At 40.5% G+C, this 22,988-nt stretch overlaps 2 protein-coding genes across 9 annotated transcripts in view; both read right to left on the reverse strand.

Moving 5' to 3' along the window:
* DRC7 (dynein regulatory complex subunit 7) overlaps positions 1–2,203 on the reverse strand; it is a 40,100-nt gene extending 37,897 nt beyond the window's left edge. For 3 of the 4 annotated variants that reach the window (XM_072636708.1, XM_072636706.1, XM_072636709.1), the window contains exon 1: positions 2,042–2,203. The gene's annotated coding sequence lies outside the window, so the exon portion shown is untranslated. The remainder of the gene's footprint in view (positions 1–2,041) is intronic. The other variant, XM_072636707.1, reaches the window with a different exon arrangement.
* A 4,426-nt stretch (positions 2,204–6,629) lies between these two features.
* The window catches only part of ADGRG3 (adhesion G protein-coupled receptor G3), a 29,597-nt gene continuing 13,238 nt past the window's right edge, over positions 6,630–22,988 (reverse strand). The window contains exons 5-12 of one of the 5 annotated variants that reach the window (XM_072636713.1): positions 17,377–17,511; positions 15,265–15,298; positions 15,024–15,136; positions 14,726–14,838; positions 11,650–11,930; positions 11,423–11,516; positions 10,558–10,832; positions 6,630–7,986 (exon numbers count right to left, since the gene is read on the reverse strand). In XM_072636713.1, coding sequence (XP_072492814.1) covers positions 7,748–7,986; positions 10,558–10,832; positions 11,423–11,516; positions 11,650–11,930; positions 14,726–14,838; positions 15,024–15,136; positions 15,265–15,298; positions 17,377–17,511 — 1,284 coding nt within the window. In that variant the 3' untranslated portion in view covers positions 6,630–7,747. The other 4 variants (XM_072636715.1, XM_072636714.1, XM_072636712.1 and 1 more) reach the window with 4 other exon arrangements.

The following is a 22,988-nucleotide window of genomic DNA, read 5'->3' on the forward strand; positions in this document are numbered from 1 at the left end:
ATTGGAAGGGGTCTTGGGGTCGCTTAGTTCAACCCATCCTTGAATAGGAATCTCTGAAGCATTTACTAGTGTCTGAGCAAGTTGGGAGAGACAAATTAGCCTCTAATCTATGCTTTGTTCCCCCACCTGTTGATGGAATTCTCCATTCTTGATAGTGGACCTAAACATTGCTTGGAGTGCTGGAAATTACTACCATTAATTTTCTGGAGATCTGAGGAAGTCACTGATCTCTGAATCTTTCTCTGTTTCATTATCTTTAAAACCCAGTGCCAGGGAGTTGGACTAGATCAACTGAATGGTCCTTCATAGACTGAACAATCTCTGATTCTGATTGGGATGTATTGATCAGCTAGATAAGAGAACCAGGGATGCCATCTTTACATCAGAAGATCATTGGCTTAGAGCTGGAAGGGACAACAGAGGCCATCTGGATCAACTCATTTTACAGATGAGGAAACTGAGACCCAGGGAAGTTAAGTAACTTGTCCATGGTCCCCTAGCTGTTAAGTTTCAGAAGTGGGATTTGAACCTAGGTTTCTGATTCTAAAGCCAGTGATCTCCCTAGAAAGACCCAATTAAAATGCACAAGTTCTCTGGAAACAACTAAAGCATATAAGAATGCTTTACAAACCTTAAAGTTCCATATAAAAGAGTTATCATCAATCATCATCATCATTGCCTATAGGATAGAAAGTCAAGATCACCAAGATTCAGGTCTGATATATCCTAACTGTGTAACCTGGAGTAAACCACTAATTCTAAGCAGAAACCTTTCAGTGGTCTGTGCAATTCTCTAAGACTTTAAGTTACGGAGGTAGATGTCAACAATTCCATTTATAGAAGGGAGTTCTTCATCTTTAAATTCCATGTATTAGTGAATCCCCTATCCTTGTTATAATAATGATAACAGTGATGATAATAATATTGCTGAATGGAAAGACCCCAGGATTTGAAGTTGTAATTCCTGGGTTCAAGTTACCACTCTTGCTCCTTTCATCAGTAAAAATGAGAGCACTGAACTAAGTGATCTCTAAGATCTCTTACGGCTCTACTCTCTGCCCCACTCAGTCAGCCAACAAGCATTCATAAGTACATACTATGTGTGGGGCTGAGAATACAAAGAAAGGCAAAAATACTGTCCCAGTCTTCAATAAGACAATGTGCAAGATATAAATTATACAGTGTAAATGGGATCAGCACTTGTGGGAGGAGATGATTTAAACTGTCCGAAGAAAGTGGATTTGAGCTGAGTCTTGAAGAAAGCTGGAAGGCAGAGGTGAGAAAGGGGAGGGTTCCAGGCATGGGGCACATCAGGGAGAAAAAACGGAGGCATTAAATGGAATGTGTGTGTGTGAGGAAGATGAGGATGATGATGGATGTGGGGAGAGAATGTAGAGTGTGGACGAGAGTCACATGGAAGAACTCTGGAAACGTAGAAAGAGACCAGGCTATGATGAACTTTAAAAGCCAAACAGATGAGTTTATGTTCGATCCTATAGAGATAATAGAGAGCCTCTGGAGTTTATTACATAGGGATGTGTGTGTGTGTGTGTGTGTGTGTGTGTGTGTGTGTGTGTGTGAGAGAGAGAGAGAGAGAGAGAGAGAGAGAGAGAGAGAGAGAGAGAGAGAGAGAGAGAGAGAGAGAGAGAGAGAGAGAGAAAGCTGACTCCAGAGGCTTGAGGCAGGAAGATTAATAAGGCTAAGAGACAGGCAAAAACATTCCAGAACAAGGGTGACATGGCAGGGCTATCAGGAGATAGTTAGCCTCAGTGGGCTGGAATGGTCCCCCCAGGGTGACTACAAAGACAGACTTTTCTTTTTAGTTTTTCTGAGTTGATTTTTCTCTGTTTCCCCAATTCCCTCCACCTTCCCTTCCAACCTGAACCACTGGAGCTACAGAGAACTGGGCTCAGCTCTTTCCTCCCATCCCCAGCCTCACCAATTCTACTTGTCCACACTACCAGTCCTCCCCTTCAGCTATTGCCCCTTATCCCCCACTCCACCCCAGCTCCCCTCCATTCCCCAATCCACATCAGCTTACAGGGAGACACAGGCTGGAGATCACTGGGTTGCTGATATGCCCTCTCCCCACCCTAGGGAGGGTTGAGCTGTGACCCTCCTCACTGCCCCCCACACCTTCCTCACTCCTGAGAACAGCAGCAGCGTCCTCCTCCACCAACAGCTGCTCTAGTTTGTTAGTCCCGTCTCCATAGGAACCAGCTTCCGGAAGCTGAGGAGAGAAGGCTTCTGGGAGTTGTAGTGTCTAACTTCCCAGGCAATCCCATAGCTAGTCCCTAGCCTCTGGACTCTATACTTGCCAAGTAGCATCTTCTGAAACCCTGCCTCCCTCTCTCCCATCCCTTGGAGGGAGGAATCATCATGCCTAGAGCTTCTATCAGTATTGACTGAGGAAGACTTCTGTAGTTACAGAACCAGTCTTTTTAGCAACTCTATGTATAACAACCTCAAATTAGAAACACCTTCAAAGTACACCATCTGGGGGACAGCTGAACACAATTAAATATATCTTATTGAGTTTATTAAAATATTAATATTTTAAATATTAAAAGTTTCACAAGAATGGAGACTATAAAATTTATAACAAGTATAGGAAAGACCTATACGAGGTGATGCAGAGAGCTGTTTCTTTACAGGATAAGGATTTCCTGTGTTCTGAACACTACTGCATAGAAAATAAAAATAAAAAATAAATGGGGCCAACAGTACTAGATCTGGGGGGCAGACCTGGAAGGGAGCACAGAACAAAAGCATTTCCTCTGCTTGTTTACTGTTTTTACCCCATTTATTGGTACCTTTAATTGGGTTTTTGTTGACAGATGTCAGGTTTATAATTTAAAGATTTTTTTGAAGAAGTCATCAGGAACCTTCACATTTTATGGATATGAGTGGGGAGAAGCTTGAGACACCTTCATATTTCTTACACTTTGTTTCTGGGGGGCAGTGAGTATTTGCCAGCCCCAGGCTTGCTTGTCCTGCGATGTACTTGTTTCCCTAATAAGGTGCAGAGGAGGGGATCTACATAGTCCCCTTATAGATATATAAGGTTCAAGGTACTCCTTCAGAGGTACACCATTTATCCCAACCTATAGCTTGTGAACCCCTAGATAATAATTCCCTTTGCTAGACCAAGAGAGATGGCATGAGTTCGAAAGCATTTTAATGAAAAGAATTATAAGATATTATCAAGGAACTAAACTGAGCAGCACGTATACTTGGCACCCATACTTGAGTGACTACCTCTCATTCCGTGAAGGGAGTCAATGAAATTTCCAGTCCTTCCTCCTCTGTCTCCCCTTCAAGTTTCCACACAGTAGAAGAAAATGTGCAGGCAGTTTTAAAGCATGGCATTGAAATTGAACATTGTGCTGTCTTTACCTTAGCTTCAGGGTAAAGAACACTGTTCTCAAGGACTGATGCCTCTAGGTATGGGACTCAGTCGTTGGGGGAATCTAGATAGAAAGCTACAATTCAGCATTGCCACACTAGTTGGGCACATCCAAGTGCTGTGCTGATTTCCATGGAATATTGAAATAAGTGAAGGAAAGCTGCCATGCAGATGGATTGTAGGCTTGGTTTGCCTAGTCCAGTCTTTCTCCCTTTCTGTTCCTTGCTTCAATATTTTAGGTATTAAGGTATCTTCTCCACCTATGCCTCAACCCCTCTATGCTTTATCGGATGATGAGTCCAAATGCCTAGAAACATTGCGTGTGTTAGTGAACTTCCACACCAATGACCCTCTCCTCACTATTTCCTAACAGTCCTTTCAGGTCATAGGGGGGAATGATCATCTGAGGTCAACATTCATGATACCAATAGTTATCAGAGTGGCCACTACCTCTTTTATAAGTGCAAGTTGCTTCTTTCCACCCCATGCAGAGGAGCCAGGTTTGCCTCTGAAACCCACCCACCTCCATTTCAAGTGTTTTTCAGTGACCATTCTCTAAACCTCAAATCAATTCAAACCCCAAACAAGAAGTATTGCTCTCAATATTTTGGTGTATTTGGAAACTAACTGTGTGAGTGCCTTCCTCAGAGTATATGCCTAGCAGTGGGATCTCTGGGTCATGGGATATGAATATCTTAGTCACTTTCTTAGGCCGGTTCCAAAATGCTTTCCAGATTGGTTGGACTACTTCACAATCCCAACAGGGTATTTTTATGCCTGTCTTTTCCTCAATCAATCAACATGCATTTATTAAGTGTTTAATATTTCGGCTGGGGATATGAAGATCTCACCAAGCTTAAAAATACATAAATAATGTCTACAAAATGAATATGAGGTAGTTGGAGGAGTGGGGAAGGGGATCAGGAAAGACTTCATGTAGAAGGTGGTACTTGAACTAAATCTTGAAGGCAAACAAGGATTCCAAGAGGCAAAGGTGAAGGAGGGAGTGCAATCCAGGCATGGGGACAGAAAATGGCAAGGGGTGGAGATGGGAAATGGAGTGTGATGTGTGTAGAAGAGTGTCACAAGCTCCCAGAGAGAGAGCAGCTGCTAACCTTAGTGTCCTTAGCCAGCATGCTGGCTAATAACACCCACTCTGCCTCTCCAGCCTCTATATTACATAGAGGAACTCAGAAAAGGAGGGGATCTTGGGTTGCACTCCTTTTCTCTCTCTAAGGCATTTGCCTCAAAACCCCGCAGGAGTTAACTCTAGATTTAAGAGGAGATATTTCTTCACATGGTTTTCAAGTGGTTTTCACAGTCAGTCCCTGAGGTGTGAGCAAAAGCCTTGGGAGGGGCAGGTGTGAACAAGCATTCTGGGGAGGTAGGGAAGAAGAAAGGGATAAAACAGAGATGCAAAACTCTTCCAAGGCATTCATTTCATTTCCAACTCCTCATCAGAGTAAAGTGTGCCTTGCTCTAAGGAAGCAAAATCTTACTGAGCCTCTTAGCCTCCATTTCGTCTTCTGTAGAACCGAGATAATAATAGCCTCTACTTCCCAGAGTTTTTCGGAGGGTAGATGAAATGAAGAGGTGTAAAGCTTCTATGGTAAATGGTAGCTTCTCATATCTGCAGAGGCCAAACAGACCAGTTGGAAGGCAATGAGATTTGTTGGAAAGAGTCCTAGATTTAGCGCATACCAGCTCTGCCTCTAACTAGCTGCCTAACCACAGGCAAGTTACGTCACTTCTCTGGGACTCAGTTTCTTTATATATAAAATGAAGGAGTTTGATAAGATCTGGGGTTCTCAAAGATGGTCTACAGGCATTGGGAGATCATTTCACAGGTTCCTCAAGGTCAAAATTGTTTTCATTATAAAATTAAGGCATCATTTGCCTTCGAAATACTCTTCTTTTTTCCAAACACATACCAGTCTAAGGCCACATTTTCTTCATCTTCTTCAACCAAATCAACCTATCACAATAGATTGAAGCAAATGTGAGAATCTAGCTGTTTCCTCTTAAGCCAAACTTAAAGAGATTTGCAAAAAAATGTAAAATGATGCCAATCTTCTCACTAAATTTTCTTTGTTTTTTAAAATATAGTTAGCTTTCATAGAAATGAGTTATTTATTAACAAGTGATAAGTTTTTTAGTGAATTAATATATCTCATAATTTATTGATTTTAATTTTTAGTGCAGTAAATACGGGTAGTGTAATGGATAGAGCATTGCACTTGGAATCAGGAAGACCCATCTTCATGAAATCAAATCTGACTTTAGACCCTTATTAGCTGTGTGACCCTGGGCAAGTCACTTAACCCTATTTGCCTCAGTTTCCTCATCTGTAAAATGAGCTGGGGAAGGAATGGCAAACCACTCAGTATCTTTGCCATGAAAACCCCAAATGGGGTCATGAAGAGTGGAACTTGGCTGAAATGGCCTAACAACGACAGATATAGATTGCAATGACTCATATAAACAAAAGTACTTTGGGGTCCCCAGAACCATTTTTAGAAATATAAAGGGATCATGAGACTAACATGTTTAAGAACCCTTGCCTAGATGACTTCCCAGTTTCCTTCCAACTCTATATCTTATCATCCTACGGGATGAGAATTCTCAACTAATTAAGCTGATGGAGAAAACAGTGTATTAGGAACATGGAGGCCTGGGTTCTAGATTTGGCACTGTTGCCAACAAGTTCTGTGATCACAAGCAAATTATATGCGTGATCCATGCCACCTCCTTGAGCTGTGGTGACAATCAGAGGAGATAATTTGGCAAATCTAGAGTATTCTGCCATTATTAATATTATTTGCCATTTTATCATTGTTGAATCTTTTAGCCATTTCTGACTCTCCATGACCCAACTTGGGGTTTTCTTGGCAAAGACACTGGAGTAGTTTGCTATTTCCTTCCCCAGCTCATTTTACAGATGGGAAAACTGAGGCCAATAGGGTAAAGTGACTTGCCCAGGGTCAAACAGCTAATGCATGCTTGAGGCTGGATTTGACTCAGTAAGAGAAGTCTTTTTGACTCCAGACCCAGTGCTGCATGCACTATGGTACTCCCCAGCATCCACTGTCTACCATTAGAAATTATTTAACCCAGCATTTTATTCTCAAGAAATCTCAGTTCAATCCAAACCTTTATTAAGTGTCCACTATGTGCCAGGAATTATTTTGAGCTAACCCTGCTCCCCCCAAAAAACCCAAGTCTATACCCTCAAAAAGTTTATATTTATTGGTGCAGATGTAGACATGAAATTTAAAGTAAGACATAAAAACAACATTAGTTGAAGTGTTAGAGAATAGCAACCGATCAGAAATCAGGGATTAGAAAAGGCTTCCTGGAGAAGAGATATCTTATTTGGATCTTGAAGAGAGCTATGAGATCTGAAACACAGAGTTGAAGGGAGTTAGGAGTACATTCTAGGGATGGGAGACAGACTAAGGCATTGAGGCCATGAGATACAGGGCCAAGTTCAGGGAACTGCATTTGTCTGGAATATAGTATATATGAAAGGAATAATATGAATTAAGTCTGGAAAAACAGGCCAAAGACAGAATATGAAGGGTTTTAAATGTCAAACCAAGAAGTTATTTTATTCTAATGGCAATAGGGAGCCATCAAATATTCTTGAACAAGGGAGTAACATGGCCAGATCCTTGCTTTAAGAAGATTATACCTACTTTGCAGGGTTCGAATGAGATAATGCATAAAGTGCTTTGCAAACCTTAAAGTGCCATCTAAATGTTAACTATAGTTATACTTGAAGATTATTAACTATTTGACCAAGGAGGGAATTGAGTTACGAGCTAGTTGGAGATTAATCTCAGATAAATAGAAAGTAGGATTTGATTTGTACACAGCTATTTTGCTGAGCTCAAACTGTGTATTAAGTAAGCCTTCTGAGGCAGAGATTTGTCTTATCTAAGTTTGACATCACCCCCAGTGCCCAGATCATGGCTCTACACACAGGAGATACTTAATTTTTTTGTATTGTATTGTCTTGTGCTATGTTTTTTGTGTTGTATTGTATTGACCCTACTTTATTGGGCATAATAACAGTCCCCTCTCTTCCCTTGAGCATCTCTGGGACTGGGAAAAGGTCTGCTAAGTTCAGCCTCTACAGGAAAGGCAGTCAAGTTCTGAAGTCCTCCCTGGGGCTTTGGATGGTAAGGCAGAGACTCACCCTGTGAAAGTGACTTAGCCAAGATTCACTCCCTTCAGGCTCCATGACTTGCCACGTCTGTTCAGGGACTTCAATCTGGCCCTCACACCTAACCCTTTCTCCCCACTACAAATCAGTGTAAACTCCACAAAGTCATGATGAATTCAACATGAGAAAAATGGAAGAGAAGGAAGCTGGAAATCCTTAGTCCAGGTGGGGCTGGTCCTCAAGTGGGCCTTAGAAGTTGATAGAATAGCAGGCTGATTAGGAGGTGTGATCTGAAGAGTATTGCACCCCATTCTCCCCCATTTATTAGCCCCACTGATTATAGTTTGGACATTAAATTCCTTTGTGTCAAGACTTTCTGGTCTTCCAGAGCCTCCTCTTAAAAGACAAGTGCCCCCTAGAGAAAGAAAGATCATATTGTTAGTTGAGATGGCTTTTCATTTTATCAATTCAGGGCTCTATGAATGAGAAAAGGCCAGGTAAATTCTGAAGATCCAGGATAGTCCCAAGTAGTTGTCCAGCCTAATGCCGTGGGCTGCTGGGTCCTCTTACCTATCTCAGGTCTTTGGTGATCAGCTGGATAAACATATGAGAAAAGAAACCGCCAGAGTGAAGCAGAGGTGTAGGCTTTATTCCGGATACAAGCTACATGTCAGCATGCAGGGCGAGTTCTCCCTGCGGGAGCCCCCTTCTCCTCCCAGGCCTCCGAAGAAGAGGCTGGAGCAAGCTTTCCTATTCCCATTTAAGCTCTCCCAGCTGCATAGTTCGCTCGTGGACCATGCATGCTCTTAGCCCCTTAGCTAATTAACAAAAGGTGTGCTCAGACCACGGACCAATCTCAAGGGTGGGATGCCCTCCCCAGCAAGTTCCCACTGAGAAGGCGGAAAACAAGATAACTCGTGTCTCACTCCCTCAATTCCCAGCTGTGTTCTGGGGAGCCTCGTGAGAGCTTGGCAGTTTCAAGAAGCCCTCACCTTTACCTGACCTGGGACCGTTCTCTTGAAAACTGAGCTTGTGCCTTAGCAAGTAGTGATAGAAAGAACACTGGAGTGAGGCTCAGGATACCTCATTGCTATCCTGGTTGTGCCCATGACCAGCTATGTGACCTGGGAGCCTCCATTTTCTCACTGGTAAAATAGCAGAGTAGGGGTGAGACTGTTGGGCTAAATTAGGAATTCTTTGGTGTCTATGAACTTCAAAAAAATTGATGCCTATATTTCAGAATAATTGGTTTCCTTTGTGATGTATTTTATTTATGCATTTAATAACATTACTCTGAGAAAGAGTTCCACCAGGCTACCAAAGAGGTCCATGACACGCAAAGGCTGAGAACCTTTAAACTATACTTGACTATTAAAGTTCCTCTAAGATTTAAAATTCTTTGAGGGGGATATCTGGTTGAGGTCGGTGGATTTTGGTGGGGGAAAATAATGAGGAGATAGGATGAGAACACCAAGTACAGAATCAAAAGGAGAGGTTAAAAGAACCCCAAAGATCAACCTCATCACCTTCGCAATTTTGGGAGTTGGCCAATCCACCATTGCCAGACTCCTTTTCCCATTGGGAGGAGAATTGGACTGGACTTGAGTGACCTGGAGTTAGGAAGTCTAGGGTGGAGGTTGGTATTTGCTGCCAAGTCCTGGGTCTCCAAACCACTACACCCACAAGCGACATCAGTGTTGAAAGAAGCATGGATGTGCCTACTCCCGGGATGCAGAATTGCTGTGGTTTGTCTTGGCGGTACTGGAGGAGGTACTTAGAGTTGGGTAAAAAAGAATGGCAAACCAGCCGAACATGAAAACACCTGTAAATGAGGAGAGATTGCCTTGAGCCTTAGAGGTGGGAGCCAGTGCAGGGTTGGTAACTGAGGGGGCGTTATCAGGGGAGGGTGATGTACAACATGGCCAATTCTTGGGCACAGAGCCCAAGAGTTGGCATTTCTCAGCATTGACTGCTGGTCAAACACTATGTCTTTTTCCTCTCTCTAGCCATCATGGAGCTGGAAGACAAGATATCTGAGCCCCTGCCTCCTTTCTTGATCTACAAGCTGATCCTACATAATTCTTTGGAAGAAAACATGAGGATATGAGACAAGAGACCTCTACTTCAGTCCTTCCTTTGCTGCTATCTATTTTGTGACCTTGAGGAAGTAATTTAATTTCTCTGTAACTTATCTATTAAATAGGGAGAGCAAAAGCCATTTATAAAATGGGTGTAATAATAACATCTACCTCAAAAAGCTGTTAGGAGGATCTCCACTTAGATGCTTTGCAAACCCAAAGAACCATGTAAATGTTATCTGTTATTACAACTAGCTGCGCAACCTTGGAAAAGTCACTGAGCTTCTATCTAAACTTAAGTTTCTTCTCCCAGAAAGTACCTACCTCCCAAAACTGTTATTAGAATTTCAAATGAGGCAATGTATGTAAAATGTTTCACAAACCTTGGAACATTATTTAATATAAAGCACCACACAAATATTAGCTATTACAATTTTAATTATTACCAAGTTGTCACCTTAGACAAGTCACTTAACCTTTTCAGCCTCACTTTCCTCATCTGTAAAATGGGAGAAATCACAGTACTCGCCTTCCACATAGTGAGAATCTCTAATGAGATAATGTATGTATATAGAGTGCTTGGCAAAACTTAAAATGCTGTATGGAAGCTATAAAAAAATCCTACTTCACAGGGATTTTATGGAGATTGAATTAGATACTATAGAATGTACTTTGTAAATCCGAAAGTGCTATATATATATATATATATTTTTTATTGGTATTACTACTACTATGATTCACACCACCACCACTACTGTTACCGTTCCTACTACTACTATCTGGGGCTCCTGTTTTCTCTCCATTCCCAGGCACAGATTGGTCTTTCTTTGACTTGCCTCCCAGGGGAGTGGGGGAGGTGAGAGGATGTGACATGGTAGAGAAGGTCCAGGGTCTGAGAATGTTCTTACCTTGGAAAGAGTTGAGTAGTGTGAAGGCATAGATGGCTGTCAAACCAATCGGGGTGAGGAGGACCAGCCCCCATGTTCCCCCTACCAAGCAGAAGAGGCCAAGCACGGTGATGACCCCCTTCCAGACCTGGTTCTGTTCCTTGCCTGCCTTGGAGCCACGGCAGTGGAAAATCTTCCAAGCTACCAGGCCCAGAATCACACCTCCAAAGAGGAAGGTGATGATGAAATAGCCATGGACTGTGACATGCAGGGCCGTTTTGTTCTCTATCCAGCACCTGGCCAAGATCCAAGGTGGTTAGTGCAAGGAGTGAGCCTCTTTCCTTTACCCTGTCCTTATGGTTTCCCCTTTCATCATCCTGGACCTGTCACAGAATCCCTGAACCTCAAAGCTAATGGGGCTCCCAGGGGCCATCGTGAACCCATCCCTGAGCAGGGATGACCTGTTCAACATCCTCCCAATGTCTTCATCTAGTTTCTAGTGACACAGAGCTCACTAACTCCCTTGAAGCTGAGGTAGCTTCCTGAAACCAATTTTGACTAACTTTTGTGGTCCTGCAGCAATCTTGGGAACTGACCCTGCATGCTTCAGTCTCATTACAGCATGAGCAGGAGAGAATATACCCTCCATTTTTACAGATGATGAGACTAAGGTCTCAGTTTTCTCATCTGTAAAATGAGAGAGTTGGGGCTCAACAAGGTGATCTCTGAGGCCCCATTTAATTCAAATTCCTGTGATAAATAACCCTATGACTTAGTGCCTCCTGTCCTAAGGAAGGGAAAGGAACTCCTTGCTTCAGAAATTCTACCCTCTTTCCTTCCCTGTTTTCCCCAAACTTAGAGGCAGCTGAAAGTTGAAGTAACTCACAGTTCCAAGGTGGTTTGGTTAGCCCTATCCTTGATGGCGTGGAGCCCATAGCTGCTGGTGATTCCAGTAATAAAGACCACTAAGATGGGAAGTCCTGGACCACAGAGGGAGAAGAGGAAGGGGAAAAGCATCATGGAATTTCCCCTGCACTCCTCCCATTTGGTTCCCAGACCTGGTGCCAAGGCCAAGTTTCATCCCTGCCAGACCCACTGAGGATAGTCACCTACCCCAGCCCACCAGACACAACTTCGGGAAGTAGTGGCTTATGTATATGTTGAAGATCTTGACAGCCAGCAGGTACAGGTGGAAGGCCTCAATCCCCATCCAGGTAAAACAACAGAGCAGGAAGTAATGGAAGATCCCTCCCTGTGCCCGGCAGGAGGCTCCTTGCTTTGAGGAGTTGCGCCCCAGGAGGAGGATGAAGGTGAGATTCAAAAGCACCAAGCTGATGCTAAGGGCCACATGGATTTTGGGGGCATCTTCTGACTTGAACCTCTGCCTTGTGAACCTAAAAGGGGGTGTAGATAAAGGAGCCAAAGAAATGAAGCATAAGGAGGAATGGAGGGAAAGGGAAAGGAGAAGAAAAAAAGGGAAACCAATCAGAAGGAAGCCAATGAGTTCCTCCAAAGTAGGAAATACTTTATTTAAGGCAGAGAAGAGGAATAATAGCCTTCCTCATCAGACTGCAGAGTACAACCAAAGAACTTCCCCCAATAACCCTGGGAAGAGGGCAGGATAGCTCTCATACTCTCTTTCTATAGATGAGGAAATTCAGAACTAGAGATGTGAACTGTCCAAAGACACACAGTGAGTTTGTGGCAGAGGTGGAATTAAAACCCAGGTCTTCGGACCCTTCTCATACCATCTCCCAAAATGGCCACTTTCTGTTTCCTAAAACTAGTCCTGTTCCTTCAAAACCACCTTGTATTTACCTTCTTTACACATACTCATACATGTACAGATATATGTATATATTCATACATATACATATACACATACGTATGCATTATGTACTTGCTTCCTCCTTTAGGATGTAAGATTATTGTACATGGGACTTGTTCCACTCTTTGTACTTCTATCCCGAGGGACTGGCACATAAAAGGTGCTTAATGGATACTTGTTTCCTTCCTTCCTCTCACCACAGACTTATGGTTTGGCAAAGCTGCTAAAAGGACCTTAAAAGTTATCTACTCCCACCTCTCATTTTACAGATAAGGAAACTGAGGTCCAGAAAGGAAATGTAGACTGTCCAAGGCCACACTGTGAGAATAAAACAGATGTCACAGTCCATATTGGAATCTTCCAGGCAGCTGGAAAGGGGGCTTTGTTAGACAGTGGAATGACGCCTGCTCTCGGCTGTTAGCTTATCACCTTCTGGGCATGAAATCATATCTCCTAAGGTCTTTAGGTGGGCACAGAGGCATCTAAAAAATAGAACTGTATAATCCACGGAGGCTTCTGGAAAAAGGAAATATCATAGTCTGGCTTGAGGAGCCAGATAGGGCTATGGTCCAAGGCTCATAAAATTGAGTAAGAATTAAGTTTTATAGTTGCAAGGCACCTTAGGGACTACCTAGTCCATCTCCTCTCATTTTACAGATACAGAAACTAAGGGTTAGGGATGTCAAAGGACTTTTCCAAAGCTACATAGGTAGAAAAAGGTTTGAGCCTAAGTCTTGGGATTCTAAACTCACTGTGCTTTCTATTCTGCTGTGTTGCCTTTGCAATTTGATGTTATTAAAGCAGCAAATCTTCTAAGGGAAGGTAAAGAAAAGGTTTATTTACAAAAGTTAGACCTGGGCACCCATTGAATGCACTTGGTTCCCGTTTTTTATTTATTCTCTCTCTGATTGTGCCTCTCATCTTTCACTCCTTACCCCAAATTAGGATGTGGGAAAAAGGAATGTTTGAATATTTCCAGCTATTTTCCATGCACTATATCCTTAGGAAGCTTTTTGGGACCTATGATTATCAAGAAACCCCTTAGCATTACGTATCCACAACCTGACAGATGGGACTTATTTCATATGCTCTTGTTGTCTATTTGTCGTTTTCCTATTGAACTGGGAAAAGAAGGAGAGATTCTTGGTTTAGTGGGGAAAATACTGAATAGGATATCAAAACACCTGCATTCAAATCCTGACTTTGCCACTAACTAGCAATTTGACCTTGGGTAAATCTTAGCTACAGTCTATCACTACACTTCAATTTCTTCCTCTATAAAATTGGGATGGGGGTTGAATTAGATGATCTCTTCAGGTAGCCTGAGCTCTAATAATTTATGAAGCAAAAAGAAAGGTTATAAAAGGAAGAATTTAGAGGGAAAGAGACTTCATGGCCATACGTAGACTCATGGAGGAAAAAGGAACCTCAGGGATGTCAGCACCAGGGACAGATCCTGAGACATGACTTAAGTTGCCTCCACTGCCATTCATTTTTTCCTGTTCTTCAACCATCTTTACAAGGGGACATTTGTTGCCTAGATCAGAGTGCAAACCCCACAAAGAAGTCTCCTTCATTGAGTTTTCATGAAATAGCTACAATAGCATCCTCACTGTCCTCTGAAAAGTGTTTTTTGTTTTAACCTTCCTATCACCCTCTCCACACCTCTCCTATGCCCTAGCATGGTCTTAGACAAGTCACCATAACTTGTTTGAACTCCAGTTTTCTCATCCATAAGATGAAGAGGTTGAACTAGGTGATCTCTAAGGTTCTTCCTGGCTCAGGGGCCTAAGGTCAATCACGAGTTAAGTTTTCTACATCAATCAACCAATCAATAGTTATCAAGTCTACCTTGTGCCAAGCACTGTGCTAGGTACTGGGGATAGAAAGACAAAAAATGAAACAGTTTTTGCCCTCAATGACCTTATATTCTATCAAGGGAGAAAGCATCTCTAAAAAATAAATTCAGGTTGATTTTTCTGGGGAGGAGAAAGACACTACATCTAGGAGGGATAAGGAAGTTTTGAAGGAAGCAAAAGATATGAAGACATGAGAAGTGAAACTTAATGGCTGGTAGGTACTAGGGAATGGGCTCATGGTTAGAAGATTCAAAGGGTCTTTCACCAGATCCTGTGGATCACCTAAAGTTAGAGAGCTAGACCATGCCTCTGGACCAAGAGGCTCACTTAGAAACTGGTTAGAGAGAGAGAGAGAGAGAGAGACAGACAGACAGACAGACAGACAGAGACAGAGAGAGAGATAGAGAGAGACAGAGACAGAGATGGAGAGAGAGAGGGACAGAGACAGAGAGAGAGGTCATACTTGAGTGTGTATGGAAGTGGGGATGGGAAGTTGACCTACCTCAGGGAAAAATAGAGGATTATGGTGAAAACCAGGAAGCATATGGAAGTACCACAGCCAGAAAGAGAGATTCGAACCAGAGCCTTCACTGTAGCGGCGTCAAGGACTGGCTCCTATGAGATGCACCCCCCCCCCAAAAAAAAGTTCTTCAGACAAGGATGGAATGTAACCTCAAAGTCCTCCCCAAACCAGAGAGACTCAATTCACCCAGAATGCATTGATCAGTAACACTAGGGAACTTGAGCCATTAGGGAACAGCAGTATACCACTCTCCTCCCCAGGGGCCCAGGTATGTCACCAGCAATAGGGCAAAGAAGGTCAGGTGGTCACAGCGGCAGATGGTCTGATTGGTCCTTTGCTCTGTGGAGCAACCTGTGGGTTTCCAATCTCCAGTTGTGCCTGCAAAAGTACCTGTTAGGATCACAGAAGGGGAAGCTATGGACCAACTCTCTTTCCCCACTGTCCACCCTGCCTAGACCCTGGGCATCTGCCCCTGGACATCAGGAGGAGGTGGTTCAGTGTGGTAGAGATGCACCTACCTTTATTGTCATCCCAGAAAACACATTGACGATTCTGAAATCACAGAAAAAAAAAGGATTTATTTCTGAGTGTGGGTCAAATATAGCTGTACGTTTTTTGTGATGTGTACATAGGAATATATCCATTTGTATGTGCAGCTATATATTATCTGCCATGCATGCATATGTGGGAATGTGTGTGAGTTCTGGATACTAACTTATTCAGTATTCATATATCATACACATATATCTGTGTGTTCAGGTAAGTATGGGTTCACATATATGTGTATGTTTGTATCTGTATACATATTGTCATGCATAGGTATTGTGTAAGCATATGCATGTGTGAATTTGTGTTTATGTGTTCAAAGATACAAGTGCCCATATATGGGCATGTGAATGGCATGCAGGGGTCACATGCTGGTGGGTAGTGCTGTGGAAGGTTCTTGATCCTCCCTATTCCCTCCTGCCTTCTGGATTCTAGACAGTTAATCAGCTACACTCTTATACCAGTTAGCTAACTTTTAGCCTAGGAGCAATAGAAGGGCCCCCAGATCCAGGTGGTCCCCTTCTCTTTTGGAATTTATATCAAACAAAGATGAATACAATCACAAGACCTCAGAGCCCTCTGTTTAGGAAAATCTCTAACATTCAGATGTAGGTTTGGCTCAATGCCATAATTTAAATTTTGTGTATTTCTAGCTAACCATTGGCAAAATCAGGATAAAGGAAATGCTTAGGTAAGAGAAATAACCATAATATCATCTGTAATGATAATAATAACTAGTATTTTTATGGTGCTTTGCAAAACACCATCTCTGTATCTTTTCCCACCTACACCACCATTTTCAGCTTCTGTTTTGTCTTTTCCTATCAGATTGTAATATCCTTGAGGCGAGGGATTGTCTGGGTTTTTTTTTTTGTATTTGTATCCCCAGGTCTTAGTGCTATGCTTGGCACATAGTAGGTGCTTAATAAATGTTTATTGACTTATCTCACTTAATCCTCCATACAACCCAGTGAGGTAGGTTCTATTATTATTCACATTTTGTAGATGAGGAAACTGAGGCAGAGAATGGTTAAATCACTTTCCCAGGGTCACACAGTTATTCAAGCAGTGTATATCAGAGGGCTTCGTACTGGGCATCTCACCTGCAAAATAGTATACTTTTTAGAACTTCCCCAAGTCCTTTGCAGCTCTCAGTTTCACTGTGAATTTTTTGTTTCCAAGATACTTGCAGGGTGCACCCACTATCCTTGGTTTTCCCTTCTTTTCTGTAGATTTGGTCTCCTTCCTGTTTCTCATTTAACCTGGTGAGGCTTGTTAAATTCCATACATGCCTAGGGATGCAGTCTCTCTCACTGCTCTTTCTACAGAATGTGTATAATCCACTCTAATTCTTCTCAGCTAGATGAAATCAGGAAGACCTGAGTTCAAATCTAGCCTTAGACCCTGGCTCACTGGGTAATCCTGACCAGGCCATTTAACTTCTATCTGCCTCAGTTTCCTCAGACATAAAATGGTGATCACAGAGCCAACTACTTCCCAAATTCAGTGAGATCATATTTGTAAAGTGCTTATCATAGTGCCGGGCACATAGTAAGTGTTTATAAAGACTTATTCCCTTCCCCTCCTCCTCTCCTTTGTGTGTCTCTTTAAAAACTCCCTCGTATACAGGTCTCCCTTCCAGCTCAAAGATCAAAGTAGTGCAAATCCTTTCAAGACTGGAAGAGATAGTTTGTCCTTCTAAATCGTAAGTCTCATGGGATGAGTCAATTCTCAAATCTCTATTACACATACACATATAGGCAAGCATATGTATCCATACTGATCTGCATTTTCCACATGGGTGCATTTGTATGGGTAGTTATATGTTTGCATTTATGTGTGTGAATGTGTGTGAACATATGCATGCGTTTGTATCTATGTGTATGTTTGTTATTTGAACTGCGTGATGTTTCTACAATGGCATGTATCTATGTATATGTCTATAAGTATGTCTGTATTAAAGTGTGTATATTTATCAATTATTAGCACCCTTGTGAGTATATGCATGGTACGCATGTGCGGCTATATTTCTGTAAGGATATGTGTTTGTTTCATTCCCCCACTCACCAGAACTGAGGCTTTACCTGGTGATGCTGCTTGTGGGAGAAGGTAATTTCCACAGGTTCAGCCAGATCCTTGATGGGCTCAGTTCCAACCTGAATGCCCACCACATGATTGTCTAGCACAGAGCTTCTGAACTGCTGGCCAGTGGCTGAGCCCTAAAGGAAGAAAAAAGCCCATCTTAGACTTCAGGAGGGAATATCCCCTAATAACCCTCTCCCTGTCCTACTTCTCAAACAGCTTGCTGGGACATTGACATGGGGAGCAGGGTTCTGAGCAGGCTCTCTGCAATCTGGGTGCTCAAGGCAGGCTTAAGTAGGTAATAAATAATGATGATAATAATAATAGCGTTCAGGAAAGAACTGAAGTAGAAGTGTGCATAAAATAATTTTACACATATGTACCTATTTTTGTCTAATAGTAGCCATCTCTAGGGTGGGGGGAAAGACAGAGGAAAGAAAAAATTTACATAAGAATTTTGTTGTATATTTGGAAGGAATAGCAAATTGTGCATAATTGATTTGCAGTTTCATGTGCAATAACCTTTTTTATTGTACTATATTATAGAAATGCTTGTTTTAAATTAATGATTAATTAATTAATTATAAATTATAAATATAATAATAGTATGTTAATTAATAATTAATTTAAAATAAAATTTTAAAAATAATAATTTTGATGGAATATAAAGAAAATTTTATATAATTTGCATATTTTACAAAGTTCTTAAATGTGATATACATGTTTTTAAAATCACTTTTCCCTAACAACTCTAAAGTTGTTTCTATAAATATTTTCTTCCTCACATATGGCTGAGGAAACAAAATAGGAAGGCTTTTTATCTACCCAGACCTCCTACAGATAACTGGAAGTTACCTATATTTGAAAGGCTTTCACAGAAATGTCCCAAAATCAAACCCAGGGCTTGAGCAGGATAAGAGAGGTAGCCAGAGTACTCACAGAGTCCTCGCAAAATACAAGTAGTGACAACATTCATAAAAGAAGAAAAATAGCTTAAAATCACATTTGGAAAAAAAATAAAAAATAAGAGCAAAGGGAAGAAAAAGTACAGATATACTAAATTTTTATTATATAATAAAGTATATTAAATTTATAGATGCATATGTTTAAATATGATGAAATCATGAAGTAGCTAAAGTGTGGGAAGCAAGGGATATCTTACAGGATATCCAAAGAGATGTCTTCAAATAGATAAATGACACATTTAAAGACATTAAGCAATATTTAACACTGGTAAGGAAAACATCTGTGAGGCAACACGGCAAAGTGTTTAGAGATTCAGCCTTAGAATCAGGTTTCAAATTATTCTTTTGAATTTAAATTCAAATTATTCCTCTAACAAATACTGTGTAACCTTGGGCAAGCCATTTCACCTTTCTCTGTGTGAAACAACTCTCTAAAACCCAAAATCTACTGTGGGCAGCTAGGTGGGGCAGTGGATAGAGTTCCTATGGTCAAGGAGACTGATCTTCCTGAGTTCAAATCCAAAGACACTTATTAGCTGTGTGACCCTGGGCAAGTCACTTAACTCTGTTTGCCTCAGTTTCTTCATCAGCAAAATGAGCTGGAGAATGAAATGACAAGCTACTACAGTATCTTTGCCAAGAAAACTCCAAATGGGTTCACAAAGAGTTGGACGCAACTGAAAACAACTCAACAAATCAAGAAGAGATTTTCCTATTGGGAGTTTCTTATACCAGATTCAGATGATCCCCTTTTCCCTACTCCCTCCCTAACAAAACACAAGAGCAAGTTAAAGTAGATCTTGTAAAAAGTTAAAAAAAAAACCCAGGAGATAACTGAACTAGAAATAAAAGAGGTCTTTAAAAAAAAGATTGAGAGAAAATCATAAAGAAAATATCCAATCTGAAAAAGACATGAAACCTCAAAAAAAAAAATCCACAGAAACCATCAACTGGAGAAGAAAACAGAATAGCAGATAATACAGATCAACTAGAAAAACATATTTGGAAGATTACTGAATTATCAAAAGGTCTGGAAAACATGCAGATTCAAATGATATACCTTATGGAGAGAGAAACAGTTTCAGGATAGTCCAGAAAAAAATTAAAAGCAAAAGAATCTAAATGCTGCATTCCAGGAACTGACAAAGAAAACTTCTGAGGATTAATAAAAGCATGCAACTTTATAGAAATGGAAAGAATCCATAGGACTCTGACAGGAAGAACCCAATGTTTGCCTTACCTACACATAATATAGTTAAACTCTCACCATATCAATGAATCAATGAGTAAGCATTTATTGTGACTAGGAAAACAAAAACAAAAAATACTGCAAACTTCAGAATAAAATACAGAAGTAGCATACTAGTGATCATTAAATAGGGCAAAAGCAAACTTCTCAAGGAAGGCAACAGCAGCAGTTTGAAGAAATTTTAATAAAATATTTACCAAATTAACATTCATGGTTCATGAGCCCAGAATTATCTACCCAGTGAAACTCAGTACATAGCATGAAGGCACCAGATAGACAACTGGAAAGCATTTAGGCTTTGAAAGGTTTTTAGAGAACTATGCACTTTAAAGAAGTCTTTGAATAGTCATCCAATTCACAAGTCAAAAGGATGAGAACTTAAATCTGGATCAATCAGTTAATTTAAAAAAATGAAAGACTTCAGAGTACTATGTTGATTAAATTATTGAATTTTACAAAGGATGTTTCAGATAAACATATTTTAAAAGTTGGGGATAAAAGGAGAGGGAAATATTAAAGTAAATCTAAAGATACACAGAGAAAATTCAATAGGAAATGCTCTCAAATTTTCTTTTCAAATGTTCATGAAAGTTATACAATGATGATGATAATAAAATAGCATTTATATAGGACTTTGAATTTTGCAAACACTTTATAAATTTTATCTCATGAGATCCTTACAACACCTCTGGGAGGCAGGTGTTATTATTATAGCCATTTTATAGATGAAGAAACTGAGGCAGAGTGAGGTTTTACTATGCCCAAGGTCACACAGCTAGTAGGTTTCTGAGGCAAAATTTGAACTATGGCTTTCTTGATTCCAAGCTCAGCATTCTTCTAGTGGATATGTAGCTACGTATAGAAATCAAAAGATGTTATATGTCATATTTGTGGATCTTAAGGCAAAAAAATAGGAAGGAAATGATACAATGAATAAAAGACATAATTTTCCCCACATGGAAATTTTAAAACGGATTATTAAATAATGTTTGAGTGAGAGAATTTTACAAACAATAACAGATTGCATTTTATTGGAAGTAGTCAAAGTAGTACTCAGAGAATAGCACTGAATGCCTAAATCAGTAAGAGAGAAAGGAAATCGGTGAATCAGCCTGAACTTAAAAATCATATACTACACAATAATAAACGCAAAGGACAATTATGAAACAATCCAAAGTGAATGTTGCAAAATTGTAAAGAACAAACATGTCCCCAAAGAAAAGGCATGAGAAGACAACCCATCCCACCATCTCTTTTGTATAGTTAGGAGGTCTACAGGCATAATGCATTGCATACATTTTCAGACTTTTTTCATATATTGTTTGACTTTGTTGATTTTTCCCCTACTTTTTAATTTTTTTGTTAGATAGGATGGCTATCTGAGAGGGGGAAGGGTACCGGGAGAATTGCTGGGGATATCAAAAAACAAGAGACATCAGTTAAAAGTTATTTTAAAAGCTAAAACTCTTGTTCCAGACACAAAACAGTAAACAAGAAGGAAAAAGGGGGGAAAGTGATAACAAAGATGAAGACATTGAACAACTTAAAATAAGAAAGTGATGAAAATAACAAACGAATTTAAGAACTGCTTTTTTTAAAAATACAAAGATGATTTAAAAAGAAGAGGACAAACCTGAATGAAATGAAGAAAATTATCAGATCATCCTACATATCTCTATGCTAATCAATTAGAGGATCACAAAGAAATTGATGACTGTCTACAAAAATGTGAAATTTCAAAATTAAAAGAAGAATGGGACATTCTCAGGAGGATATATTAAGCTGGCTATTAAAAAACTTCCCTGCAGAGATACCCGGTTCAATTGGATTCAAAAGCAGCCATGTGCTGGTAAATGTTTAACAACTAACTCTCCAGAAAAATAAAAGCTTAATCTACATTACTTTCTTAAGTCTAGTTCATTAGCAATGCAATAAATTAAGTCCTGGTTCACAGCATTTGCTGATTTCTGAAGTGTAAATTCTAGCACTGAAATTTTAACAATTCCAGGCCAGTATCAGCTGACTTCATCACATCCCTGGGAACATATTTTCATCAAATTTCCAAATTTAAGAAACTCTTTCCAAATTTGTTGAAAGAACTAGTAACTCTGATTTCTTCTAAGAGGCAAATATAGTTTTAATATCAAAACCTATAAAGACAAGGCTGAACATGAAAAGTAATACCATTAATATTAAATAGATTGATATCATTAAGGAACACTGACAAAAAATATTAAATGGAAAACCACACAGCAACAATGCTCTCCACTGTGACTAAGTGGGACAGAGAACACAAGAGATAACAAATCAAATTAACAAGAGAAACTATAAAGATGGTGTGATCCTCAAAGGACTTTACTTTCTATTGGAGGTGGGTAAAGCATGTCTACAGATAAGAAATAGGACAACTGAAGGAGACAGAGCTGGAGTCAGGAAGACCCGAGTTCAAATTTGTCCCCAGACATTTATAAGCTGTATGAACCTGGGCAAGTCACTTAACCCTGTTTGCCTCAGTTTCCTCATCTGTCAAATGAACTGGAGAAGGGAAATGGCAAACCACTCCAGTGCCTGTGCCAAGAAAACTCCAAATGGGGTCAGGAAGAGTCAGAGAGGACTGAAAAAAGACCACAACAGATAAGTAAACAGAGGATACATATCAAATCAATACAAAGAGATGGGGGTAGCTGACAGAGTGGATGCGTCAGCATCTTAAAGAAGCCTTTTGAGCTGAGTCGTGACAAGAATGGGGGTGCAGAACTAAGAAGTAGAGATGAGGAAGGAGAGTATTACAGGCATGAGAAGTAACATGTACAAAGACACGATGGTAGGAAATTACACATCATGTATGGGGAATAGTAAGTAAGTTAGTTTTGATGGAACAAAAACATTATGTGCAAATTAACTATATTCAGGATAAACAGGAAATAATTGAGAGGGAAGGCAGGAGAAATTTAGAGAGGTTAGGAAAGAGTTCCTGTAGAAGGTTAAGATTTCAATTGGTACTTAAAGGAAGCAGTGTTAGGACAGTTTTAGTGTCATTAATGTATTAGTGACAAAAACCAAAAATCACACAGTTATAGTATCTGAGACTGGATTTGAATTCAGACTCTCCTAAAAGTTCAGGTTTAGCACTCTATCCACCTCACCACTTGAGGATAAGATAGAGAGATAGGATAAGATAGAGAGATTACAATGGACTGCGAAGAGAATGGGAGAGGAGGAAAGAGAGACAGTGGGTTTAAAACATCTTCTTGTCTCTCATTAAATTGTACGTTCATTGAGGGCAAGGATTATCTTTTGTCTCTTTTTGCATCCCCAGGGCTTAACAGGCACAGTGCCAGACCCATAGCAGGTGCTTCACAAATGTTTATTGATTCTTCTAGGAGTTTGGCTGTGAAAG

Source organism: Notamacropus eugenii, chromosome 1 (genome assembly GCF_028372415.1).
Source record: "Notamacropus eugenii isolate mMacEug1 chromosome 1, mMacEug1.pri_v2, whole genome shotgun sequence".
Lineage (NCBI taxonomy): Eukaryota > Metazoa > Chordata > Mammalia > Diprotodontia > Macropodidae > Notamacropus > Notamacropus eugenii.